The 17,937-nt window shown below is 43.1% G+C and overlaps 3 protein-coding genes across 4 annotated transcripts in view; 2 read left to right on the forward strand and 1 right to left on the reverse strand.

Moving 5' to 3' along the window:
• Positions 1-42: 42 nt before the first annotated feature.
• Positions 43-7,605, reverse strand: PIGB (phosphatidylinositol glycan anchor biosynthesis class B). Its single transcript, XM_083870941.1, has 11 exons — positions 7,496-7,605; positions 7,201-7,318; positions 6,468-6,572; positions 6,193-6,323; positions 5,461-5,601; positions 5,002-5,053; positions 4,377-4,588; positions 3,090-3,154; positions 2,011-2,221; positions 1,079-1,259; positions 43-488 (listed from the first exon to the last, which is right to left on the reverse strand). The coding sequence occupies exons 1-11, from the start codon at positions 7,504-7,506 to the stop codon at positions 357-359; spliced, it is 1,359 nt and encodes a 452-aa protein (XP_083727067.1). The 5' UTR covers positions 7,507-7,605; the 3' UTR covers positions 43-356.
• A 330-nt stretch (positions 7,606-7,935) lies between these two features.
• Positions 7,936-8,534, forward strand: LOC310914898 (uncharacterized protein). The gene has a single exon (XM_083871407.1). It carries the CDS (start codon positions 7,968-7,970, stop codon positions 8,127-8,129), a length of 162 nt encoding a protein of 53 aa, XP_083727533.1. The 5' UTR covers positions 7,936-7,967; the 3' UTR covers positions 8,130-8,534.
• Positions 8,535-10,298: 1,764 nt separating this feature from the next.
• Positions 10,299-17,937, forward strand: part of RAB27A (RAB27A, member RAS oncogene family) — a 28,015-nt gene continuing 20,376 nt past the window's right edge. Inside the window, exon 1 of one of the 2 annotated variants that reach the window (XM_083871246.1) lies at positions 10,299-10,432. The gene's annotated coding sequence lies outside the window, so the exon portion shown is untranslated. The remainder of the gene's footprint in view (positions 10,433-17,937) is intronic. The other variant, XM_083871247.1, reaches the window with a different exon arrangement.

Below are 17,937 nucleotides of genomic sequence, written 5' to 3' on the forward strand. Positions count from 1 at the left end.
TGGGTAAAAGTCTTTATTTATAAAAAAAATTTTAGCATAGCTGTACAGCTCTATAAAAATGGTCCAGTCTTGTCTGTATTTTATTGCCTAAGTATTCATATGGTAATTTTGGTCTTCCCAATGTTTTCTAGTGCTGTAAGGTAGGTCAGCAACCCCACCCTGCCCTACTGCTACTGAAGCTGCCTTCAGGAGGAGGTTTATGTGTTTACAGGCAGCCACTGGTTGCCTCACAGGACTTCCCATTTGACTTCCCCAGTTTCAGACTCACTGCTCTCCCTTCTGCAGTACGAGGTCTAAGCACAGCTAGTGCTGTGCAAAACTGATCTCGCTAGGTCAGAGCTCTAGGCACTTGATCTTCAGGGAGAATTCAGTTCAGTTTTTCTCCTGTAGATGGAGATGTGGCTTCCAACTCGTCCTTGAGGTACATGAGTGTGAAAGACAGTGGCTGTTTTCTCATAGCCCCTTAAAGCTAGAAATGATGATATTTCCTGTAAATGAACATACATTAATTTCCACAGTAAGAAAACACAGCTGGGAGCATAATAATAGTGTTCCAAAGTCTCTTGAAAACCATCAAGTTCAACTGTCCCTGGGAAGCTTTATCCTTTATTTTAGGAAAGCCTGCTAGAAAAAGAAGTACCTATCCTGTTTGATCCTGTCTGGAGCGGATATTCACCAGCCACCATTGTTTGAGTGCATGGATTTCATTAAAGATTTGAGGGGTTAAAAGGTACTGTGACTACAGGTGTTTTTGCTTTTCATTGTTGCTTACTCAAAAGTGCAGCTTCTGGGAACAGATGGCACATTTGTTTTAACGTGGATTGAGAAGAATTCCATAAAACGTTACTTTTGTGGCCTGTAGAATTCTCACAGAAGAGAGGGCATATGTCAACATTAAATATATATCAGTGGAATGATATCAATACTCTTATTATGGACTAGAGGGGTCAATTTTAATATAAACTGTGTTTTAAAAAGCTATGGACAACAATTAAAAAAAAACAAACTATAACTCTTCCCTAATTTATTTTGTAACTCATCCTCAGAAGTAGTTTGTTTCATCATACAGTTACCATACCTGTTCTAGCACATTGAAGAGGATCAAGTGACTGGGTAATAGTGTGTCATTGTAGAACTCCTTATTCAGCCAGCCAAGTGGGTTAGAGTAAAACACATCTGCTTCATCAACATAGCTCTCATTGCCAGTTAGGTTTGGGGGACACTGAAGGAATCTCATTTTTAGAGGACAGTGAACGTGACTAGGGAGAAAAACAAAAACACAGATTTCATGATAAACTGACCAGAATCAGAGATTTGAAATGACTCATCACTTTAAAAGATACCTCAATCAAAACAAAAACGGATGAAGTTTTTCTCCTCGGAGTAGTGTTTTCTCCCCTTTCAATATTCATATGAAAGCAAAGGAGAACAAGCAGACTCAGCTCCAAACTGCTGGGATTGTGTTGTTAGCAGTTAACAGAAAATACATTTATCTTAACAAAAATACCATTTGCTCAACAGCAGTTTCTTAAAAATGTACTTTTCCATATCAGCTTCACTATTTATATCAGCTTCAACATTTTGTTTATTTGCCAGGATCTACTGCAAACCTTTTGAAGTGACCTCAGTCACTCTGTTGTAATGACATTTCTTTACTGCCTAGCAGCAGAAGTAAAATTAATACATTTTGATTGTAATAATTAGTGTTTAGTTTTGCTATGAATGTTACCATAATGAAGTGTAATATACTTGGTGAAGTCATTAGACTTACTGCATATCCTCATCTGAAGCTATTTCACAAAACTGAGTAAGACTTAGATGCTGACTTTTATTCTGTGGTATAAGCATTTGGCTTATGTCCCCTATTCATCCTATTAACTGTAGGAAAAATCAAAACTCTTCCAGTATACATTTGTCTATCTCAATATATTAAGCCTTGGAAAAAAGCAGTCTTGATTTCTGATTAAGAGTTTGGATTTTAGTGTAGTGCACTGTTAATGCTTTTAATACCTGTAAAATGGAGTAGAGTGGCAGGGCATCAGGATGAAGACAAAAGCCTGTGACTGCTGAGGGTTATTGCAGAGCTGCTGGATGTGACTCATAACATCCAGAGTGCCTCGCTGGTGAACCAAGCCTGTGTACAGGGCTGGGACTAAATTGGATAACAGCAGGAAACTTACTGCAGTTTTCTTCCATGCTTTCAGGTGTTTCAAAGAATATCCTATAGAAACATTTAAGTAAGTCTGGGAGAAAAACAATTCACACATTTTTGTAAAGTACCCTAATACAGTGGCAAACCATTACTCAGTCAATAACAATACTTTGCTTTGAGATACTTTACTACAGTGTTGAGTCTTCACTCTTTGAATGGAAACCCTTTGCTCTTCTAATTCTTGGATTTAACAGACTAAATCTTAAGCCCACTCCTGTCTCCTGAAATACAGAAATACAATTTCAAAACAAGTGCTTTGTCTCTTTTAATTTTAATTCTTGTAGTGAGAAACAGTCCATTCAGTAGTTTGGATGAATGATAGATGGCAACTTGCTGATGTGCTCTGATTCGTGCAAGTCCACGTAGAGCCTGAATAAATGGTAACTACATGTGCATGGCTGTGGTATTCTTTTTCTCCAAAATGCTGAAAACTACAGCATTTCTTTATTGTTATTAAATTTTGAGCTGCTGCCCTTGGAAGAGCATACTCCTTCATTTTTTTTCCCACCTCCAATCGCTGCCCCTTTTTCTTCTGGTGGGAGATGGCTGAAGAAGCTCCTTTCTCACAACCACAGTTTAGATGAAGATGGCACAGACAATGAACATGGCACAGACACCAACTTCATGTTGTAGCCAGTCTGAAACAGTTGTCATGTTTTTGCAGAAATACTTTTATCCATGCTAAGGATTCTTTATCTGTGCTACAGTCACTTGCTCTTCCTCATCTTTTTTCTTTCTCTTTTTAACTAGCTGTAAGAAAAGCCTAAGCTAATTCTAAGAATCCTTTATCAAATACCTACATTGACCATTAACAGTCTCTCTCTGGGTAAAAATTATATCCAGGTAAGGTTGCAAGACATTTGAAACCAATGCTTACCACAAAAAATCATGCAGAATGGCAGTACTGGATAGATGAACCTGAACTCCTTATGGCTCAGTGTGCTGTAATAAAACATATAATAGCATATCAAGAAAGTTAAATGCTTCAGTTCTGTTGACAAAATGTATTTAGAGCACAGAGGACTGGAAAAGCACATGCAAGAAGCTTTTGGTATTGAAGCAGTTAAGAGTAAAAATTCAAACTGTCATTTTCGAAGAACATAATAAGTACATTCGAATTAAGATTATTTGGTCAGTTTAAACTAAGCACTGGTAAATACTCCTGGCTACTACAATTAAGTGGTCTGATTCTTTGACAACTCAATGTAATTTAGCCAGTACTTCATCAGTCTGTTTTCTGTAATAAGACACAATAAATAGTGTGGATGAAAAGCTAAGATTCAAGTGCCCATTTGTATCTAGCAAATCAACAGCCACCCCTGCTAATACAACAATACACTATTTCCCATGCCAACTTCTTGGGCTTTTTTTGGGGATTACTGCAAACACTCATGTCTTGGGAATCAAAGTTTTTACAAGACTAAGGGAGGTAAAAAAGTCCTAATTCCAATAGAGCAACTTCCAGTTTTGAGTTGGAAAGAAGGAATGGCATTTCTGGTCTTGCTACTGGTTTGCTGTAGTCTATTACTACTATAGTATAAAAGTGTTTATTGCTTAATATTTATTTACTTGTGGTATTTTTTCTTGTCTGAAAGTGTCTCTTCTGTTTAATCCACAGTTAATTCTGATGCTTGAGAAAAAACTTACCCTTTCTTATACTTCTGACCTTAAAATGAGAAATACAGCCTTGTGATCATTAAGAGCTGTGTGTAAACTTGTGAATGGAGTAAGTTTTAGAGTTCTAAGAACATCTCATCTTACCAGGAATGTATTAAAGAACCAAATGCAATGGCGTTTTCATTAACAGACATCTAGTGAACTCAGTTTTCTAACTAGTTCTGTTTTTGCTTAAACATCTGCTGGTTTGAGTGTTGGTTTTATGTTTTTTAAAATTTCATTTTTCATTGCATTTCATGATGAATTATTTTATTCTTTAAAGGATCTAATCAATTCTAAAGATACATGTAGGTGAGACTACAAGAAACAATATTACACAAAATTCTAGAACCAGTTTCATAACTGACTGCATTTCTTTGAGTGTTTGAAGAGTTTCAAGTTTTCTGTCACTTAACCTGAATACTATGTTGCTTTGTTCTGGAGAGTACCTGAGCTTTGCAAAGAACACAAGCAGTGAGAGGCAGCAGTTGCACTCAGGAGAGATTACCTGTACACCAGCACTGTCCAGATCACTGCCAGCAGAAAGATGTGGTACCTCCTTGGTGCCAGAGCACAGCCGTGAATAAAGAAAGGCAGGTGGGGACCCAAGACGACTGGGAGTCCCTGAGTGAAGTACCAGTGCCAAGGATGAGAGCCATAAAATGTTCCCAAATTCTGCAGCACGTTGAATTTCAAGAAGTTCAGCTGAACCAGTACCCACTGGGAGAAGGGGGGGAGTTAAACACAAATCCAAAGTCAAACCCAACAGCTACACTGAATTACACAGTCATCACTGGCCCTATATAATACATTTTCACTCCTATTTCAGGTTGTTTTTTTTTCATGGACTCAGCATGGACTTCCTATATTTAGCAGTTAATCACAGAAGTGTGTAAGTTTGGAGTTTGTTGATAACTATTGAGGACTGAGCATACTGATTTTATATAGCAGTCCATCATTTGAAATACCTGAGAAGTCAGTGTTCAAGGGTTTGTGGCTTGGGATATATTTAGAGATCATAGGCCAGACACTGTCACAGAAACAAGAGAAGTCAGAGAAGTCTGAAATATCCATCAATGCTAAAATACGAAACCCAAACCTTCTTCTTATAAGTCAAGTTTAAAACAGCTTACCTCACCAAAAAACACACGGTCAATTATTAAAGAGGTTCCTACTGTGACCAATCTGCAAAAATGGAAAGTTTGTTGCACTGATATTGCCTGAATTGCTTTTGTATCTTCTCCAGATAGCTGTCAAAACTCTGATTCCAAGCATTTCTGAGATTATGCATACTCGTGGCCATTTTACAGTGGCCACTTGCCATCACCTGGTATCCTTGGCACAATCCCACATTAAGCTGAAATGCTGCTCATGTTTCACCATCATGAAATCTTTCCTGGTGCTTTCTTGCAGCACATACAACAGTTTAAAGGAAACATCCCCCTTCCTTAAACTTTTGCAAAAGGACTCTATTTGTTCTCTTTTCTATTTACAGGATACCAGGTTTTTTGACTTGTCTGCCTTTGCAGTGGTAAACCCAATCTTAAGATGTGGCTGTGCACAGTCCCAGTTTAAATTGAGATAGAACTTACCCAACTGGAATGCAGTTGTGTAGGATAAGGTCTGCTTTCCTCTTTTCTTGCAAAAAATGACTGAACACCAAAGGCATCCACGGGATAACAGCAGTGGGACGAATAACAATTGCAAGTGCCACCAAAGCCAAATACTTAGAACTAGAAGGAAGAAACATACAAAACTATCAGCTTATCAAAAGGTCTGGTCAATACTTTTGCAGGCAGTGACATTGCAACAACTGTCATGTCTCTGGCCAAAAGTTTTTCATACTGCAGGCAACTTTGACTCTCTGAGTGCAGATAACTCTGTTTTGCTTGGAAGGCAGCAACTCTAGAATTGCATTGTTACGATGGAGTTGCTAACTAGAGGTACCTACTTTAAAATAGCAAGTGGTAAAGCAAATTGTGACTACAATTTCACCTATATCTGACCCAAAAGCTTTTTTTCTTTTCCTAAGCTTCTATATATTCCAGTTTTTTAAAGTTTAAAATAAAACTTCCCATGAAGTCACACTTTGCAAAAGGAAACAGGGGAATAGCTAATTTTACATACCAGCTATAACAATCTTAAAAAAATATTTAGAGGAAATACTAGAGTGTTCCTTCCATGAGACAGAACTCTTACTACATGAATGAGGGGACTTTGGTTGCCTTAGATGTTAAGAAAAAATCAGCATTTTAAACAGTATCTTTAGATTGATGTCATCCCAAACCAAAAATTATCAGTTCTGTTAGGAGAAAGTTTCTCACCTGTTCCCCATCTTGGAGCCTTTTATTGGATAGTAGGAAAGAGCAAAAATTGTAAGAATAGTCTCCATGGTGTTAGTTAGAGTTCTGGTACAGGAATACCATGTAAACCAGGAACAGAGTTGGCAGAAGAACTGAAAATAATTATGAACATATTAAAACAAATTCACCTAAATGAAGGTGGTAATTCTTCAAGGTGTGATGTATCATTTTCCTCTTATTTACAATGCAAAACCAGTGTTTATTAACATGCATAATTTTTAAAGGCTGTAACTCACCACAAATTTTGCTGTTTCTGAATTCTCAAGGTGTTGCACTAATGAATAAAGCTTCACATCAGCAAAAGCAGCCAGCACTGCCTGTGCAAGCCTAGGGACCCAGATCTGTGTAAGCAGAGAGAAAACTGCATTTGCAACAAACCAAGTTAAATTCCAGGTTTTAAGTCAGGACTGAATTAGTGAATGACTGTTCAGGTATGAAAATCGTCAATTGGTGAATATTCTCTATAGCTTTTTAAGATTTTAAAAATTAAACAGTAAGTTCCTTGGTTAAGGGTAGTATTTCTGCCAAAACAGAATGTCTAAAGTTCAATTGAAAGTGTTCAGAGGTGGAAAGTAGAATTATCTGCTTTACATCTCCAAGAGAAATCCAAAGGGCTGTTGTCAGTTAGTTGATGTGGGTTGAGTACAAATACACATTGCTAAACACTTTGGAAAACTGAACTGCTGTGCAATTATGATGTAGTGGCAACACAATCAGTATGAAAGTCCAAGAGATTGATGGTGGCCAAGAATAATCCTCTGCAGTGGCAGGCATCAGTGCTGGGACTGAAAAATCTATGAATGAGTTCTGTTCCCACGGGAAGTCAGTGGGGTCTGTTCTCACACATCTCTGAACTGCCAGACTGAAGGCTTTGCATTTTACTTGGACAGAGATAAAAATACACTGAGTTTAAATACAATGCTTTAAAATTGAAATTTAGTAGCAGATGCTTTTTTTTATTCTACTCACCAGCAGGTGAACATTATCCTTAGCCAGCAGCTGTAACGCTTTGTACATGCTTGCAAAGACCAGTGGGTACGAGTAGCCCCTTAAGCGACTTGTCCATTCCCAAGTCAGGTAACCATAATTATGAATATTAAGGACAGATCACGACCAACTGAAAGGAAAAGCTTCACCCGAACCATCCAGGCCGAGACCTTCTGTCCCCTTGGGCCGGAGCGGTGCGGTGTTTGTTACGGCTTAAACCAACACCTCATTGCTGGGGAGAGCCGTGCCCGGGCACTCCCCGGCCGGCGAAGGATATTTGAAGACCATGCGATGCGCCACCTCCAGCGACTGCCAGTACTCGTCCGGGACGAAGCTGGTCTGGACGAGGAAGCAGTTGAGGGTCCGCAGCGCCAGGGCGAGCGCCAGCAGCGGGGCGGGCACGGCCGCACCTGCGGGGCGAGGCTGGTACGTCACGGGCCCCTCGGGGGCCGCCCCCCGCCCCTCCCGGCCCGACCCGGCCCCGCTTACCGGCGCCTCGCTGCGCGGCGGCCCCGCCGGCCGAGCCGTACAGCACCGACCGCCGCTTGCGGAGCCGCACGGCCTCCGGCATCCCCGCCCGCCGCCTCCTCCCGGCCGGGGCATGCGCGACCGCGGGGGGCGGGACGGGCTGGCACTTCCGTCCGGTGCCTGCGGGAGCGGGAGCCGCGGCCGCGCCTGCCCCGCGTTCAGGTGAGGGCGCCGGGGCCGCGAGCCGGAGCCGAGCCGTGTCCGTGAGCGCCGCCCGCGGCATGAGGGGGCTGCGGCCGCAGCAGGTGGCCGTGGCCGTGGCGCTCGGCGTGGCCAGCGGGCTCTACATCTACGGGCCGCTCTTCCAGCCGCCCGCGGCCCCGCACGGCCCCGCCGGGCCCGCCGCGCCGCCGCCGGACGCCGCGCCCGACAAGAGGCCCTGAGGGAGCCGAGCGGCGCCGATCCCGGGCACCGCCTCGCAGCCCGGCCCTGGCTCGTCGGCGGCGATGGAACCGCTAGGAGCCGGCGCGACCGTCACCTGCCCGGGGCCGTCACCTGCCCGGGGCCGTCACCTGCCCGGGGCCGTCACCTGCCCGGGGCCTCCTGCCCGAGCCGCCCCCGCAGCCCGCCCCGCTGGAGCTGCCGCCGCCCGCGTGTTTGGTGCCGGACTTTGGGACAGGAATGGTGAATCATGTACGGCATTCTGAATGTCTGAAGGCCTATTTCACATCCAAATTCAAATAACGTCAGGAAACTTGAAGAAGAAAGCTGCTGCTGTGTGGGTTATGCTTCATGGGTTTTGCTGGATTACCTCTGTCTGATCCTCAAAGTCATAAATACCATTTTTCTCTGCTTCTCATGGTTTCAGTTTTTAATGCGTCAGCTCAGTTGGGTGCAGTTGTGCAAATGGCTGAGAAGGGAACTGCACCCAGCTTTGGTGTCTTTAGCTTATAATCAGACCTGGCCATATGTACACACACACACACGTACCACATGTGCTTATTTCATTCCTGACAGTGAGGCTACAATAGATGTAGAAGAGATAAATCTGTCTGAAAAATGAGTTGTACTTGGAGAAGAGCCTCAATGTGCAGCTCAGGAAGGCAGCAGGGCTCTTGGACTGGGTGTGGGTTAGTCTGACAGAACAGAATCTGAGACTTGGGGAAACCAAATCAGTAGATATGTCAAGACTTCAATAAATCTAAAAATAAACCAAACCCAGGAGATCTTGGGACAAACTTACGCCAGGTTTTGGTTTTAACACAGAATCTTGTTGGGACAGAATGAGGGAAGAAACCACTTGTCTGGGTGTCTTTTATTAAGCCAAGGCCAATGTTACAGCTGGCTGTGGTATGAAAGCTGAGATGGGAGGATGGCAGTAGAAGGTGGGCTGGGAGTTGCAGTTGAGTGCACTAAATGCAGTTTGGACGTGACATTACAAGGGCAGTGGCTTTAAACTGAGAGAGTGGGTTTAGATTAGATATTAAGGAGAAATTTTTTACCATGAGTGGCAAGTCAATGGCTCAGGTTGCTCAGAGAGGCTGTGGCTGCCCTCTCCCTGGAAGTGTCCCAGGCCAGGCTGGACAGGGCTTTGAGCAGCCTGGTCTAGTGGAAGGTGTCCCTGCCAATGACGGGGAGTTGGAACTGCATGATCTTTAAGGTCCCTTCCAACCCAAACCATTCCCTGATTCTATGAGGAAATGCCACAAATTGCCACAAAAGTTCAGTGGAAGTACTGAACTGCAGTGACTCCAGCAGCTTCCTTTACAGTAGCACTATATATTGGAAAGGTTATTTTGAAGAAGTGTATCTCAGGTCTAGAAGGCACTTCCTTCGTAAATATAATGACTGGAATTGTCCATAAAGATGGCAGTTGAATTTGAAAAGCCTCAGGAAAAAGGATATCTGAACTGATGCAGGTGGGAAAGGGTTATTGATGCAACTGAGCTTAAGGCTCTGCTTGCTGAATTCTTGAGACTGCTGTATTTAAAGCGTTTATTGGGAAGCTGCTGAGAGCGAAGGGCACTTGCGGGGACAGGCAGGCAGCCAGCAGGCGGCAGGAGGAACTCATTAAACCCACAGCGGTGCGCGTCAACCACTGGTGTGGATTTTCGCTGCAAAACCTGCTTTGCCTCTCAGGAATTCTTCCTGAACGGCGCGAGATCTTCCCGAGAGGTGAGCGGGGAGGGCCGGGCTTGGGGCAGGGCTGAGCTGGGGCAGGGCTGAGCTGGGGCAGGGCTGGGCTCGGGGCAGGGCTGAGATGGGGCAGGGCTGAGATGGGGCAGGGCTGGGCTCGGGGCAGGGCTGAGATGGGGCAGGGCTGGGCTCGGGGCAGGGCTGGGCTCGGGGCCGGGCTGAGCTGGGGCAGGGCTGAGCTGGGGCAGGGCTGAGCTCGGGGCAGGGCTGAGATGGGGCAGGGCTGAGCTGGGGCCGGGCTGAGATGGGGCCGGGCTGAGATGGGGCAGGGCTGAGGGCTGAGCTCGGGGCAGGGCTCGGGGCAGGGCTGAGGGCCGGCCCGGCCGGTGCCGCCCAGCGCCGCGCGGTGCTGCCCTCAGCCCGCCCTCAGCCCGCCCAGGTGGCCGCGGCGGGGCCGGGACACGGCGGGGCGGTGCCGCCCGGCCCGCCCCCACCTCGGGCTGTACGGGAAGTGATGTTGTCTTGACGGAAAAGACACGGTCGGAGCCCAAAAAAGGGCAGGTGCGGCGTGACGCGGCTGCGGGAGCTCCGGCGGCCGGGAGGCGAGCAGGTAGGGCGGCGGGGAGGGAGCCGGGGGCGAGCAGGGCTGGCCGGGCCGGGCTAGGCTGGGCTGGGCTGGGCTGGGCTCGGCCGGCAGAGCCCCGGGACCGTGTTTCGGGCAGGGAGCTCTGGGTGCCGGCGCTCCGGAGCACCACCCGGGCTGTAACAAAGGGGCCTCCCTCGCTCGGGAGATCAGAACGAGCCGGCCCGGCCTGTGGGCTGCCCTCAGGTGCCTCCCCGAGCAACAGCCCGCTCGGGCCTCCCCGCGCCGCCGCTGCGGCACCTGCGGGCTGCCCGCGGCTTCAACCTGCGCCGCTTTTTACGGAGGAGAAGTGCATTGCAGGTCTGGTTTAAATCTTTAAAAAGGCTTTTAAAAAAAGGTAAATGGTTGTGAAAACACTATGGTAATGTTTTATCTGCCCAGCCGGGACTCAGCTCTTGTATGTGACTGAACGGACCTGTTGCTCCTCTCTGAGCCCCGCACGTTGGTCTGGGGGAGGCTTTGTGCTGGGAAGGCCCCTCAGCCTCATTTGCAATGCTTGGGCTGAATTTACACCTCCATGATCTTGGATCTAAAGAAAGCCAAATCCATCATAAACACCTATTGATTTTCCTAGCTCTCTAAGTAACTTGAGTATATTAATATATAACTGGTATTTTTAATGGTGGTAGCAAAGTATAAAGGACATGCTTAGAACTCTCGAAGACACTCAATTTTTATCTCTTAGAGGTGTATCAGAAATATTTTCTGATTGTATAAATCCTTTAACACTTCCCTCATGGATGGTGCTCAGGAGATTTTAATCAGGATAACACATACATGTTTGGGGTTAGTTCTGAAAGTGATGTGTTGTGATACTTACAGATTTTTCTTTGAAACTACAAAATCTATTCTGCCCTTTCTTGGGAACTTAATCTTACATAGACATCTTCTGTCAGCCCTTCTTTCTTGTCACAGACTTTTACTAATTTTGTGAGTGTTCCAAGTATTTTCCAGCCAGGGAAAAGCATATACTGCAATATGCATTTCAAATGTTGATAGGTAAATGTAGGAGTGGTATTTGTAATGCTAAATGAATGTCTCAAAAGCATGGTTAAGAAGATGGAAAAAAGAACAGCATGTTCCTGTGTTTCTCGTTCAAGGTTCTGATTTTACATCTGTTTAATCTCTTGCACAAAGGAGTTTGGGAGAGAGGGTGTGCTACAACTTACACTGGTTTATTTTCACAGTTAGCAAAATTTCTCATGAGCAACCAGATGTCTAAAACCAGACTGTAAGTTTGTTTTATCACTCTCGTTAAACATGGGAACATACTATTTTATCACTTGATTACACATTTCCTTTTCTTTCAAAGAGAAGATAAAGTGAGATAAAAAAATTTTCAAGTATCATTTGACATTTACAGAAACAAGTATTATGTGCAGTAACCCTGTGTGCCTTTGGATTCCTGGTTGTTCTGTTCCTGCCAGGTATCTGCCGTGCTGGTAAATGACCAGGGATGGCTCTGTCAGTGTCCAGCATAACCCTGGACTTGCAGATCAGCACCATTACTAAGATCAGTCTGTCACAGTCAGTAGAGGTAGTTAGAATTTAATTTAATTTGAAGAAACGGATGAAATTTGCACTAGAGGTGAAATATGAAGAATGAGAACTCCTTTTCCCCGTTGATGCAATTAAGTCGCATTTAAAATGTTTTAAACTCATGATTTAAGTAATTAATCATCAAATATTCCTTTCTTTATTAAAGCTGCATTATTGTACTCTGCACATGGTCCTGCAGAGGGTCACTTGGATACTTAGAGCTAAACTTTTCCTGGGCTGGGCATACCTGGTGCTCTGGAACTTGCCTTTGCTCCTGTTGTCCTGTAGATACCACTCAGTGCTGCAGAGACAATCTTTGAGTTTACAGCACTGGCTTCAAACATGCCTAAAAAGTTGTTTAGGTACATTGTGGTTTGATAAATTCTTACCTAAAGGCAGCTTTTTTAGCAGAAATATATTTTTTTTCTATTTATACGAATATATTCCCAATCAGCCTTTCTCTGGATATAGCATCTAGTTATGAGATTTCTTTTCCTCATTTCTTTTTTACTCTTCTTAGTCAGATCTGCATCCCTGTCAGGAGGCAGGACTAACTTGAACCACGTTAAATCAGCTGAGATCTCTTAATGATTTAATGATCCTTTTATCTCCAGTGGAGCTTTGTGAATAAATCCTAGCCCTGTCTTTCTTTCCTGGAACACCCTTACACTGTTGTGTTTTCATACATAAAACAGCAGAATCTACTTTTGATTTATAGTAATAAGTAGTCTCTGTGCCTGTGATTTATTTTCCAATCTAATGTAGGTTAAAATATGACATATAACCAGCATTCTTTTTTCCTGTGGTGTTGGTGTGGCTTCAAAGGGCTGAGGATGCTTTGGGGTGTGTGTGTGACAGTTTTGCATAACCTGGGTGGTGGAATTCTTTTCACATACTGGCACATTTCAGCACTCTGGAGCTGACCTAACGAGTTCTTCAGTATTTTAGACTACAGGAGGAAAAAAAACCCAGGCAAATGTCCTTCCTTCTATGGCTCTGAGGATGATATCAAAGTGTAAACCAGTGCAGTGATATTTTCCTGAGTTCGCAAACCCATTTCCCAGAGCTGTTTTCTTTCTCTATGTCTGATACTTTTACTGATGAGAAATGGGTAAGACTCAAGTGTGCCAGAAAAAGGCACTTCTGGAAGACAAGGTGAAGAGTGGTAGTAAGGTAGCAAAGGGGCAGGAAGCAGCAGTGAAGATACAAACTTAGCAGGAGTGCAACTTCTCTAGAAATCTGTGATTTGCGATGGACAAAAGAAGTTGGTTAATATGTATTCAGTGTTTTTAAATTAAAAGTCAAATTTGTGGGCACTTGCAAAAAGTATTTTCAAAAAACTGTACACTTCTGCAGTAATTCTTTGTGTAAATGTGTTATGTGAAAGAAAGGACTGTAAGGAGTACACCTTGCTGAATATTTTATGTGCAAATAAAACACTACATGGGCATAAGGACACTGCTACACAAATCAGTCCAAATTAAGTTTGGAGTTTGTGACTGCAGTTTTGCAGCTGGGTACTGTTATTGGTTTAAAAGGTGATAACAGGATAAAGGAATAAATAGCAAAGCAGATAAAAAAATGACTCTTCAGTAATACTTTCATCAAAGGAGAGCTCCATGGGTAGAAGCAGTGCCTTTCATTAGAGCAGTTTATTTAGATGGAAAGGATAAGCTTTTGGTTATGTAAGCCCCTTTCAGGTTTGCATTAGAAACAGCAGAACGCAAAACAAAATTGAAAACAATGGATGCACAATTTTTATAATACTTTTACTAAGCATATATCATTAGGAAGTGATGAAGGTTCTCTGGAGAAGTGCTGTTGTCCTGAGTCAGCCCAGTCTCGCCCTGAAGGCCTGGCTCATTATTTTCATAACTGTGGGATATTTCATTTGGTTCCCTTATCACCCAAAGACTGTAAGGAAAACGGTTGTTCTGTGAACTGAAAGGAAGAAAACAATTCATTCCAGTAACATCCTTGGGGAAAGGGAATATTTGAAGTAGACTGAAGGCTGCTGGTGCTGATAAGGACTAATAAAGCATGTATGGTGGGTCGGGGGAAAAGAAAACTTCATTCATTTTTATGAATAAAAAATGCAGGTTTTCTTTTTTTCTAATGTGTCTCCACCAGTCTTGCTAGTGTAGTATTTTATATTGGTAATTGCTGAGAGAAATTACCTTCCTCCTGGAGATCCCTGCTGATAATTGTGTGACTGTCATGGAGTGTGGTGCATTTTGAGAATTCCAGGGTATCACTCAAGGCTCAAACTGTTGGACTTGTGCTGTGAAATTGTTTTATGCAAAGTTTGCATGAGATGATTTGCTGCTACAGTTACTGCCAGTGGCTGGTGCTTTCCACATCTGCTTGGAAGCCTAGATAACATTCAGAATGCAGATTATAGCAAAAAGCTGCATAATTGGGGTCTTTTTATGGTGGCTTTTTTTTTTTTTTTTTTTTTTTTTTTTTTAATTGCAAAGGCTAATCATAATTCCTCCTCCCCCACTTGTTTTGTTCTAAACTAAACTTTATGTGTGACTGAATATGACCCAAGGTCCAGGTATCAGGGTGGTTGTAGCCCTGCTGGTATTTATTATCCATTTCCAACTGAGCTTCTCGTGCAGCACTTTCAGATCCTGTACACGTAACTGCACATGCTCCACTGACTTTCTCCTCTAACACTGATTCAGCTTGACAGGTCTTTTCTGTCGGGGCATGAACTGTCTGACTAATACTTAATTTTTCCATATTTTTTTCTTGGAATGGTGTCAGGATAGACATCTCTGTATGGAGATGGTGTTAACCAAGTTTGAAGGCATATTTCTGATTTGATGGTATATCTTCTGAATTTCTTAGCAAAATTCTTGTCATTTTAGTTTGGATAAATATAGGCTCAAGTTGGAGTTGTTAAAGTAGTAGTTTTTAAAGTGTTCTTTATCTATGAAATGTAAGAGGTGAATGTAAATCTTTATTTGATAGTTTTTTAGAATTGTCAGTTAGGATATAACCCACAGGGCTGGAGAGCCTGCTGTGTGTCAGTGGGAGCTGCAGAGCAGGCTTTGGAAGGCCTGTGAAAAGAATGTGCTGCAAAAGTGGAATCATGCTTTTTAGCAGCTCTTGAAGCAGAAGACAACTCCTCCTCTCCCAGCTCTGAACTGCTGATATGGCAAAACTCCACTGGTTTTATTCCATTCACTTTAATAATAGATGTGCTTAAATTTAATTTGCTTTAAAATAGATAGTGTCTTTAAAATCCAGCTTGAAAGTAAATGTAGAATTGAAGTACTGTCACAGTATGTGCTGCAGCAGGTACACCCTGGGCAGCTGGTGGGTTTCCCTTGCAGAACTGGAAACTGTAACTGCCACCTTTCAGGGGAGGCACACATCCCACTCTTCCCTTTATCCAGTCTGCCATTTTTTTGCCATTTTTTCCAAGTATTCAGGAAGTTCAGATCTTTGTGGTTTCTTCCCCTCTGTAAAGGTGTGTTAAAGCTGATCAGCGGGTTCAAATGTTGGGGGAGAAGGCAGAAATAATAGAATAATAATAGAATAATTCAGTGTTTCTGCCCCTCTCTAATGAGCTTTGTTTCCTTAGGAAACAAGCTAAGAGGCATGTCCTCATTTCAGCTTTGTTTTTTGCATTGCAAATTTGGAGCTTTGTTCCAAGAAGTCCTTATTGCATTCATAATCTCCAGTGTGGTGTGTTGAGCCTTAGGGAATTTTTCTTCAGCCCAGCATCCTGTGGGAGCACAAAGAATGGGAGCAGTAACGTTTTTAGTAATTGGGAGTCACACAGGGAGTGGAATGGGGCCAGTGGAACTGAAAGACCTACTTTGGTAATGAACTGCAGAATCACCACCTTTCCAAGGCCACCCCTTCCTCCTGCACACCCTGAAGGAAGGGAGATAACCAGTCAGGTTAGTTAACCTGGGGAGTCACAGAATAAATGGGAATATGAAGGAGCTCTAATGTTAATGATATTCATGCTTTAAGAAATGGTAGAAGAAAATAGGCATCACAGGTGTTTCATTTGGTTTCATGTGCTCCATTGCATGGAAGATCAAACAATGCACTGCAGAAGAAATACTTTGCTGTAACTCAGAAGCAGCAGACTTCTCTGTCTATCACATAGTTCACATAATTAACCTTTCCATTTTTCCTCCTGAGAGCAGAGTTAAAGTGCAAAAGGCACTGTTGTCAGCTTGTGAGGACAGTGATGAATCACTTGCTCTATTAAGTAGATTCAGAAAAGATGTCAGCAGGGTCTTCTTGTGCTGGAAAGAAAACCCAGCTCTGCTGAGACTGGTTTTCAAATAACAAGTTGGATCAGGTAGTGCCAAGAACACACACATATCAATTAAGCTGAAGTGTGGATAGGCATATCACAGAAACTTTCAAAGCTTTATTAATGTAGGATTGTAAAACATGCAAAATCCTTTCTTAGATAGCTGTACGCTCCAGTTCCTTTGAATTGGTACAGCAGCTTCCTGTAAAGATATTATGATTTCAATTAAAAAAGTTCACTTAGTCATCAACCCTTTAAAGTAGATAAAGATCATTGATCTAAAATGAGATTTGTAGCTCTTTGGGCTGAAACAGAGATATCAGATTGTTGGTGTGCTTTTTCAGCTCCTCACCCAGTGCAAGCCACTGGAGTCTCATGCAGTGCTGCTCCAGGTGCTCTCTTCATGCAGTCAGGCACAGACTTCATAGGTCTTACAAAATGGGAACCAACATAGTCTCACAGAAGAACTGTAGAATGTCAAATAATTTATCCTTCTTTAGGTTAAATGTTCTTTTGAGTGCAGGTTATGTAGTTTGAGTGGTGTGAATGTTGACAAAATAGCATTTCCTGCATGCAAAATTATCACATTTGCTCATTTCAGTCAGAATAAATAATCATGTTTATTCATACACATTTTATTGCTATTTTAAATACACCTGTTTTGACCATTTCTTGGTGTTGTAACATCTTATATAAGGACATGTACAATAGTATTTTTTAATTCTATTTTCTTTCTGATATTTCAGAACTGTAATAAGAGAGAGAGAACCTGGTTGAGATATTAAAGAGTTCTTTCCTTCCCCCTTCAATTCTATAGGATTGGCATCTCCACTTGGCTTTGCCTTGGGACAGAGTATAAACATGTATACAATGTAAAAATGTTGGGAATATTGAAGTAGATAGGTATTCCTTTGTGGAGCTGGAGCTTCAAAACTACATTTCAATTTCAGTGATTTTGATCCCCTACATAAACTAAGGAATTGTCCAAGCTCTTATGAGCCCCTGGGATTGGGGTAGCAGTGGGAGGAAGGCTCACCTTGGGCTGCCTGCAGTGGTTCCTGTTCCAGCTGTTGCTGCTGGGTTTGTGTTCGTTTCCTGCCACCACTGCAGGGCTGCCTCAGCTGCCTGTGCAGTGTTTGCTGAGAGGCTGCAAACGTGTTTGTTTAAAAACAGACACTGTGGAGAGCCAAACATTGATGTCCTCCCAGTTTATAACTCTCTAGTTTGAAATCAACATAACTTCACCCTGGAAAAAAAGCATTATTTCAGCTGCTCCTTCCTGGTAAAGTCTTACTGTTTTGGATTAAACCCTTGCCTGGTAGGAAGGAAGGAAAAATTGGTTGGTGTTCCCCACATCAAGTTGGTAAGAGACAAGTTGAGCAGCCTCATTTCATCCTGAAATAAAACACCGAAGTCTGGGGATTATTTATGAATTGTTTTTCCATTAAAGATGGCAAACATATGACTCTTTGGAAGGGTTTGAACTCCATTTATGTTGCGGGTTGAGACTTCCAGACAGACAGTTTGTGCTCAGTGCATGTAGTCACCCCCAGGGCTGTTCGCAACATGGCAGAAGAGTTGCTGCTTTGTCTGTCAACACTTCTTATCCTGTTCCTCCTTCCGCACTCTGGAGCAGTTACTAGACATTCTA

This window comes from Zosterops lateralis (genome assembly GCF_965231275.1).
Source record: "Zosterops lateralis genome assembly, chromosome: 13".
Classification (NCBI taxonomy): domain Eukaryota; kingdom Metazoa; phylum Chordata; class Aves; order Passeriformes; family Zosteropidae; genus Zosterops; species Zosterops lateralis.

Coding starts and splice junctions, on each gene's coding strand:
- PIGB (XM_083870941.1), bottom strand. Junction 6,573..7,200: donor AGGATAATGTTCACCTGCTG/GTGAGTAGAATA, acceptor CTGCTTACACAG/ATCTGGGTCCCTAGGCTTGC. Junction 6,324..6,467: donor CAGAAACAGCAAAATTTGTG/GTGAGTTACAGC, acceptor AATTATTTTCAG/TTCTTCTGCCAACTCTGTTC.
- LOC310914898 (XM_083871407.1), top strand. CDS start 7,968: ATGAGGGGGCTGCGGCCGCAGCAGGTGGCCGTGGCCGTGGCGCTCGGC.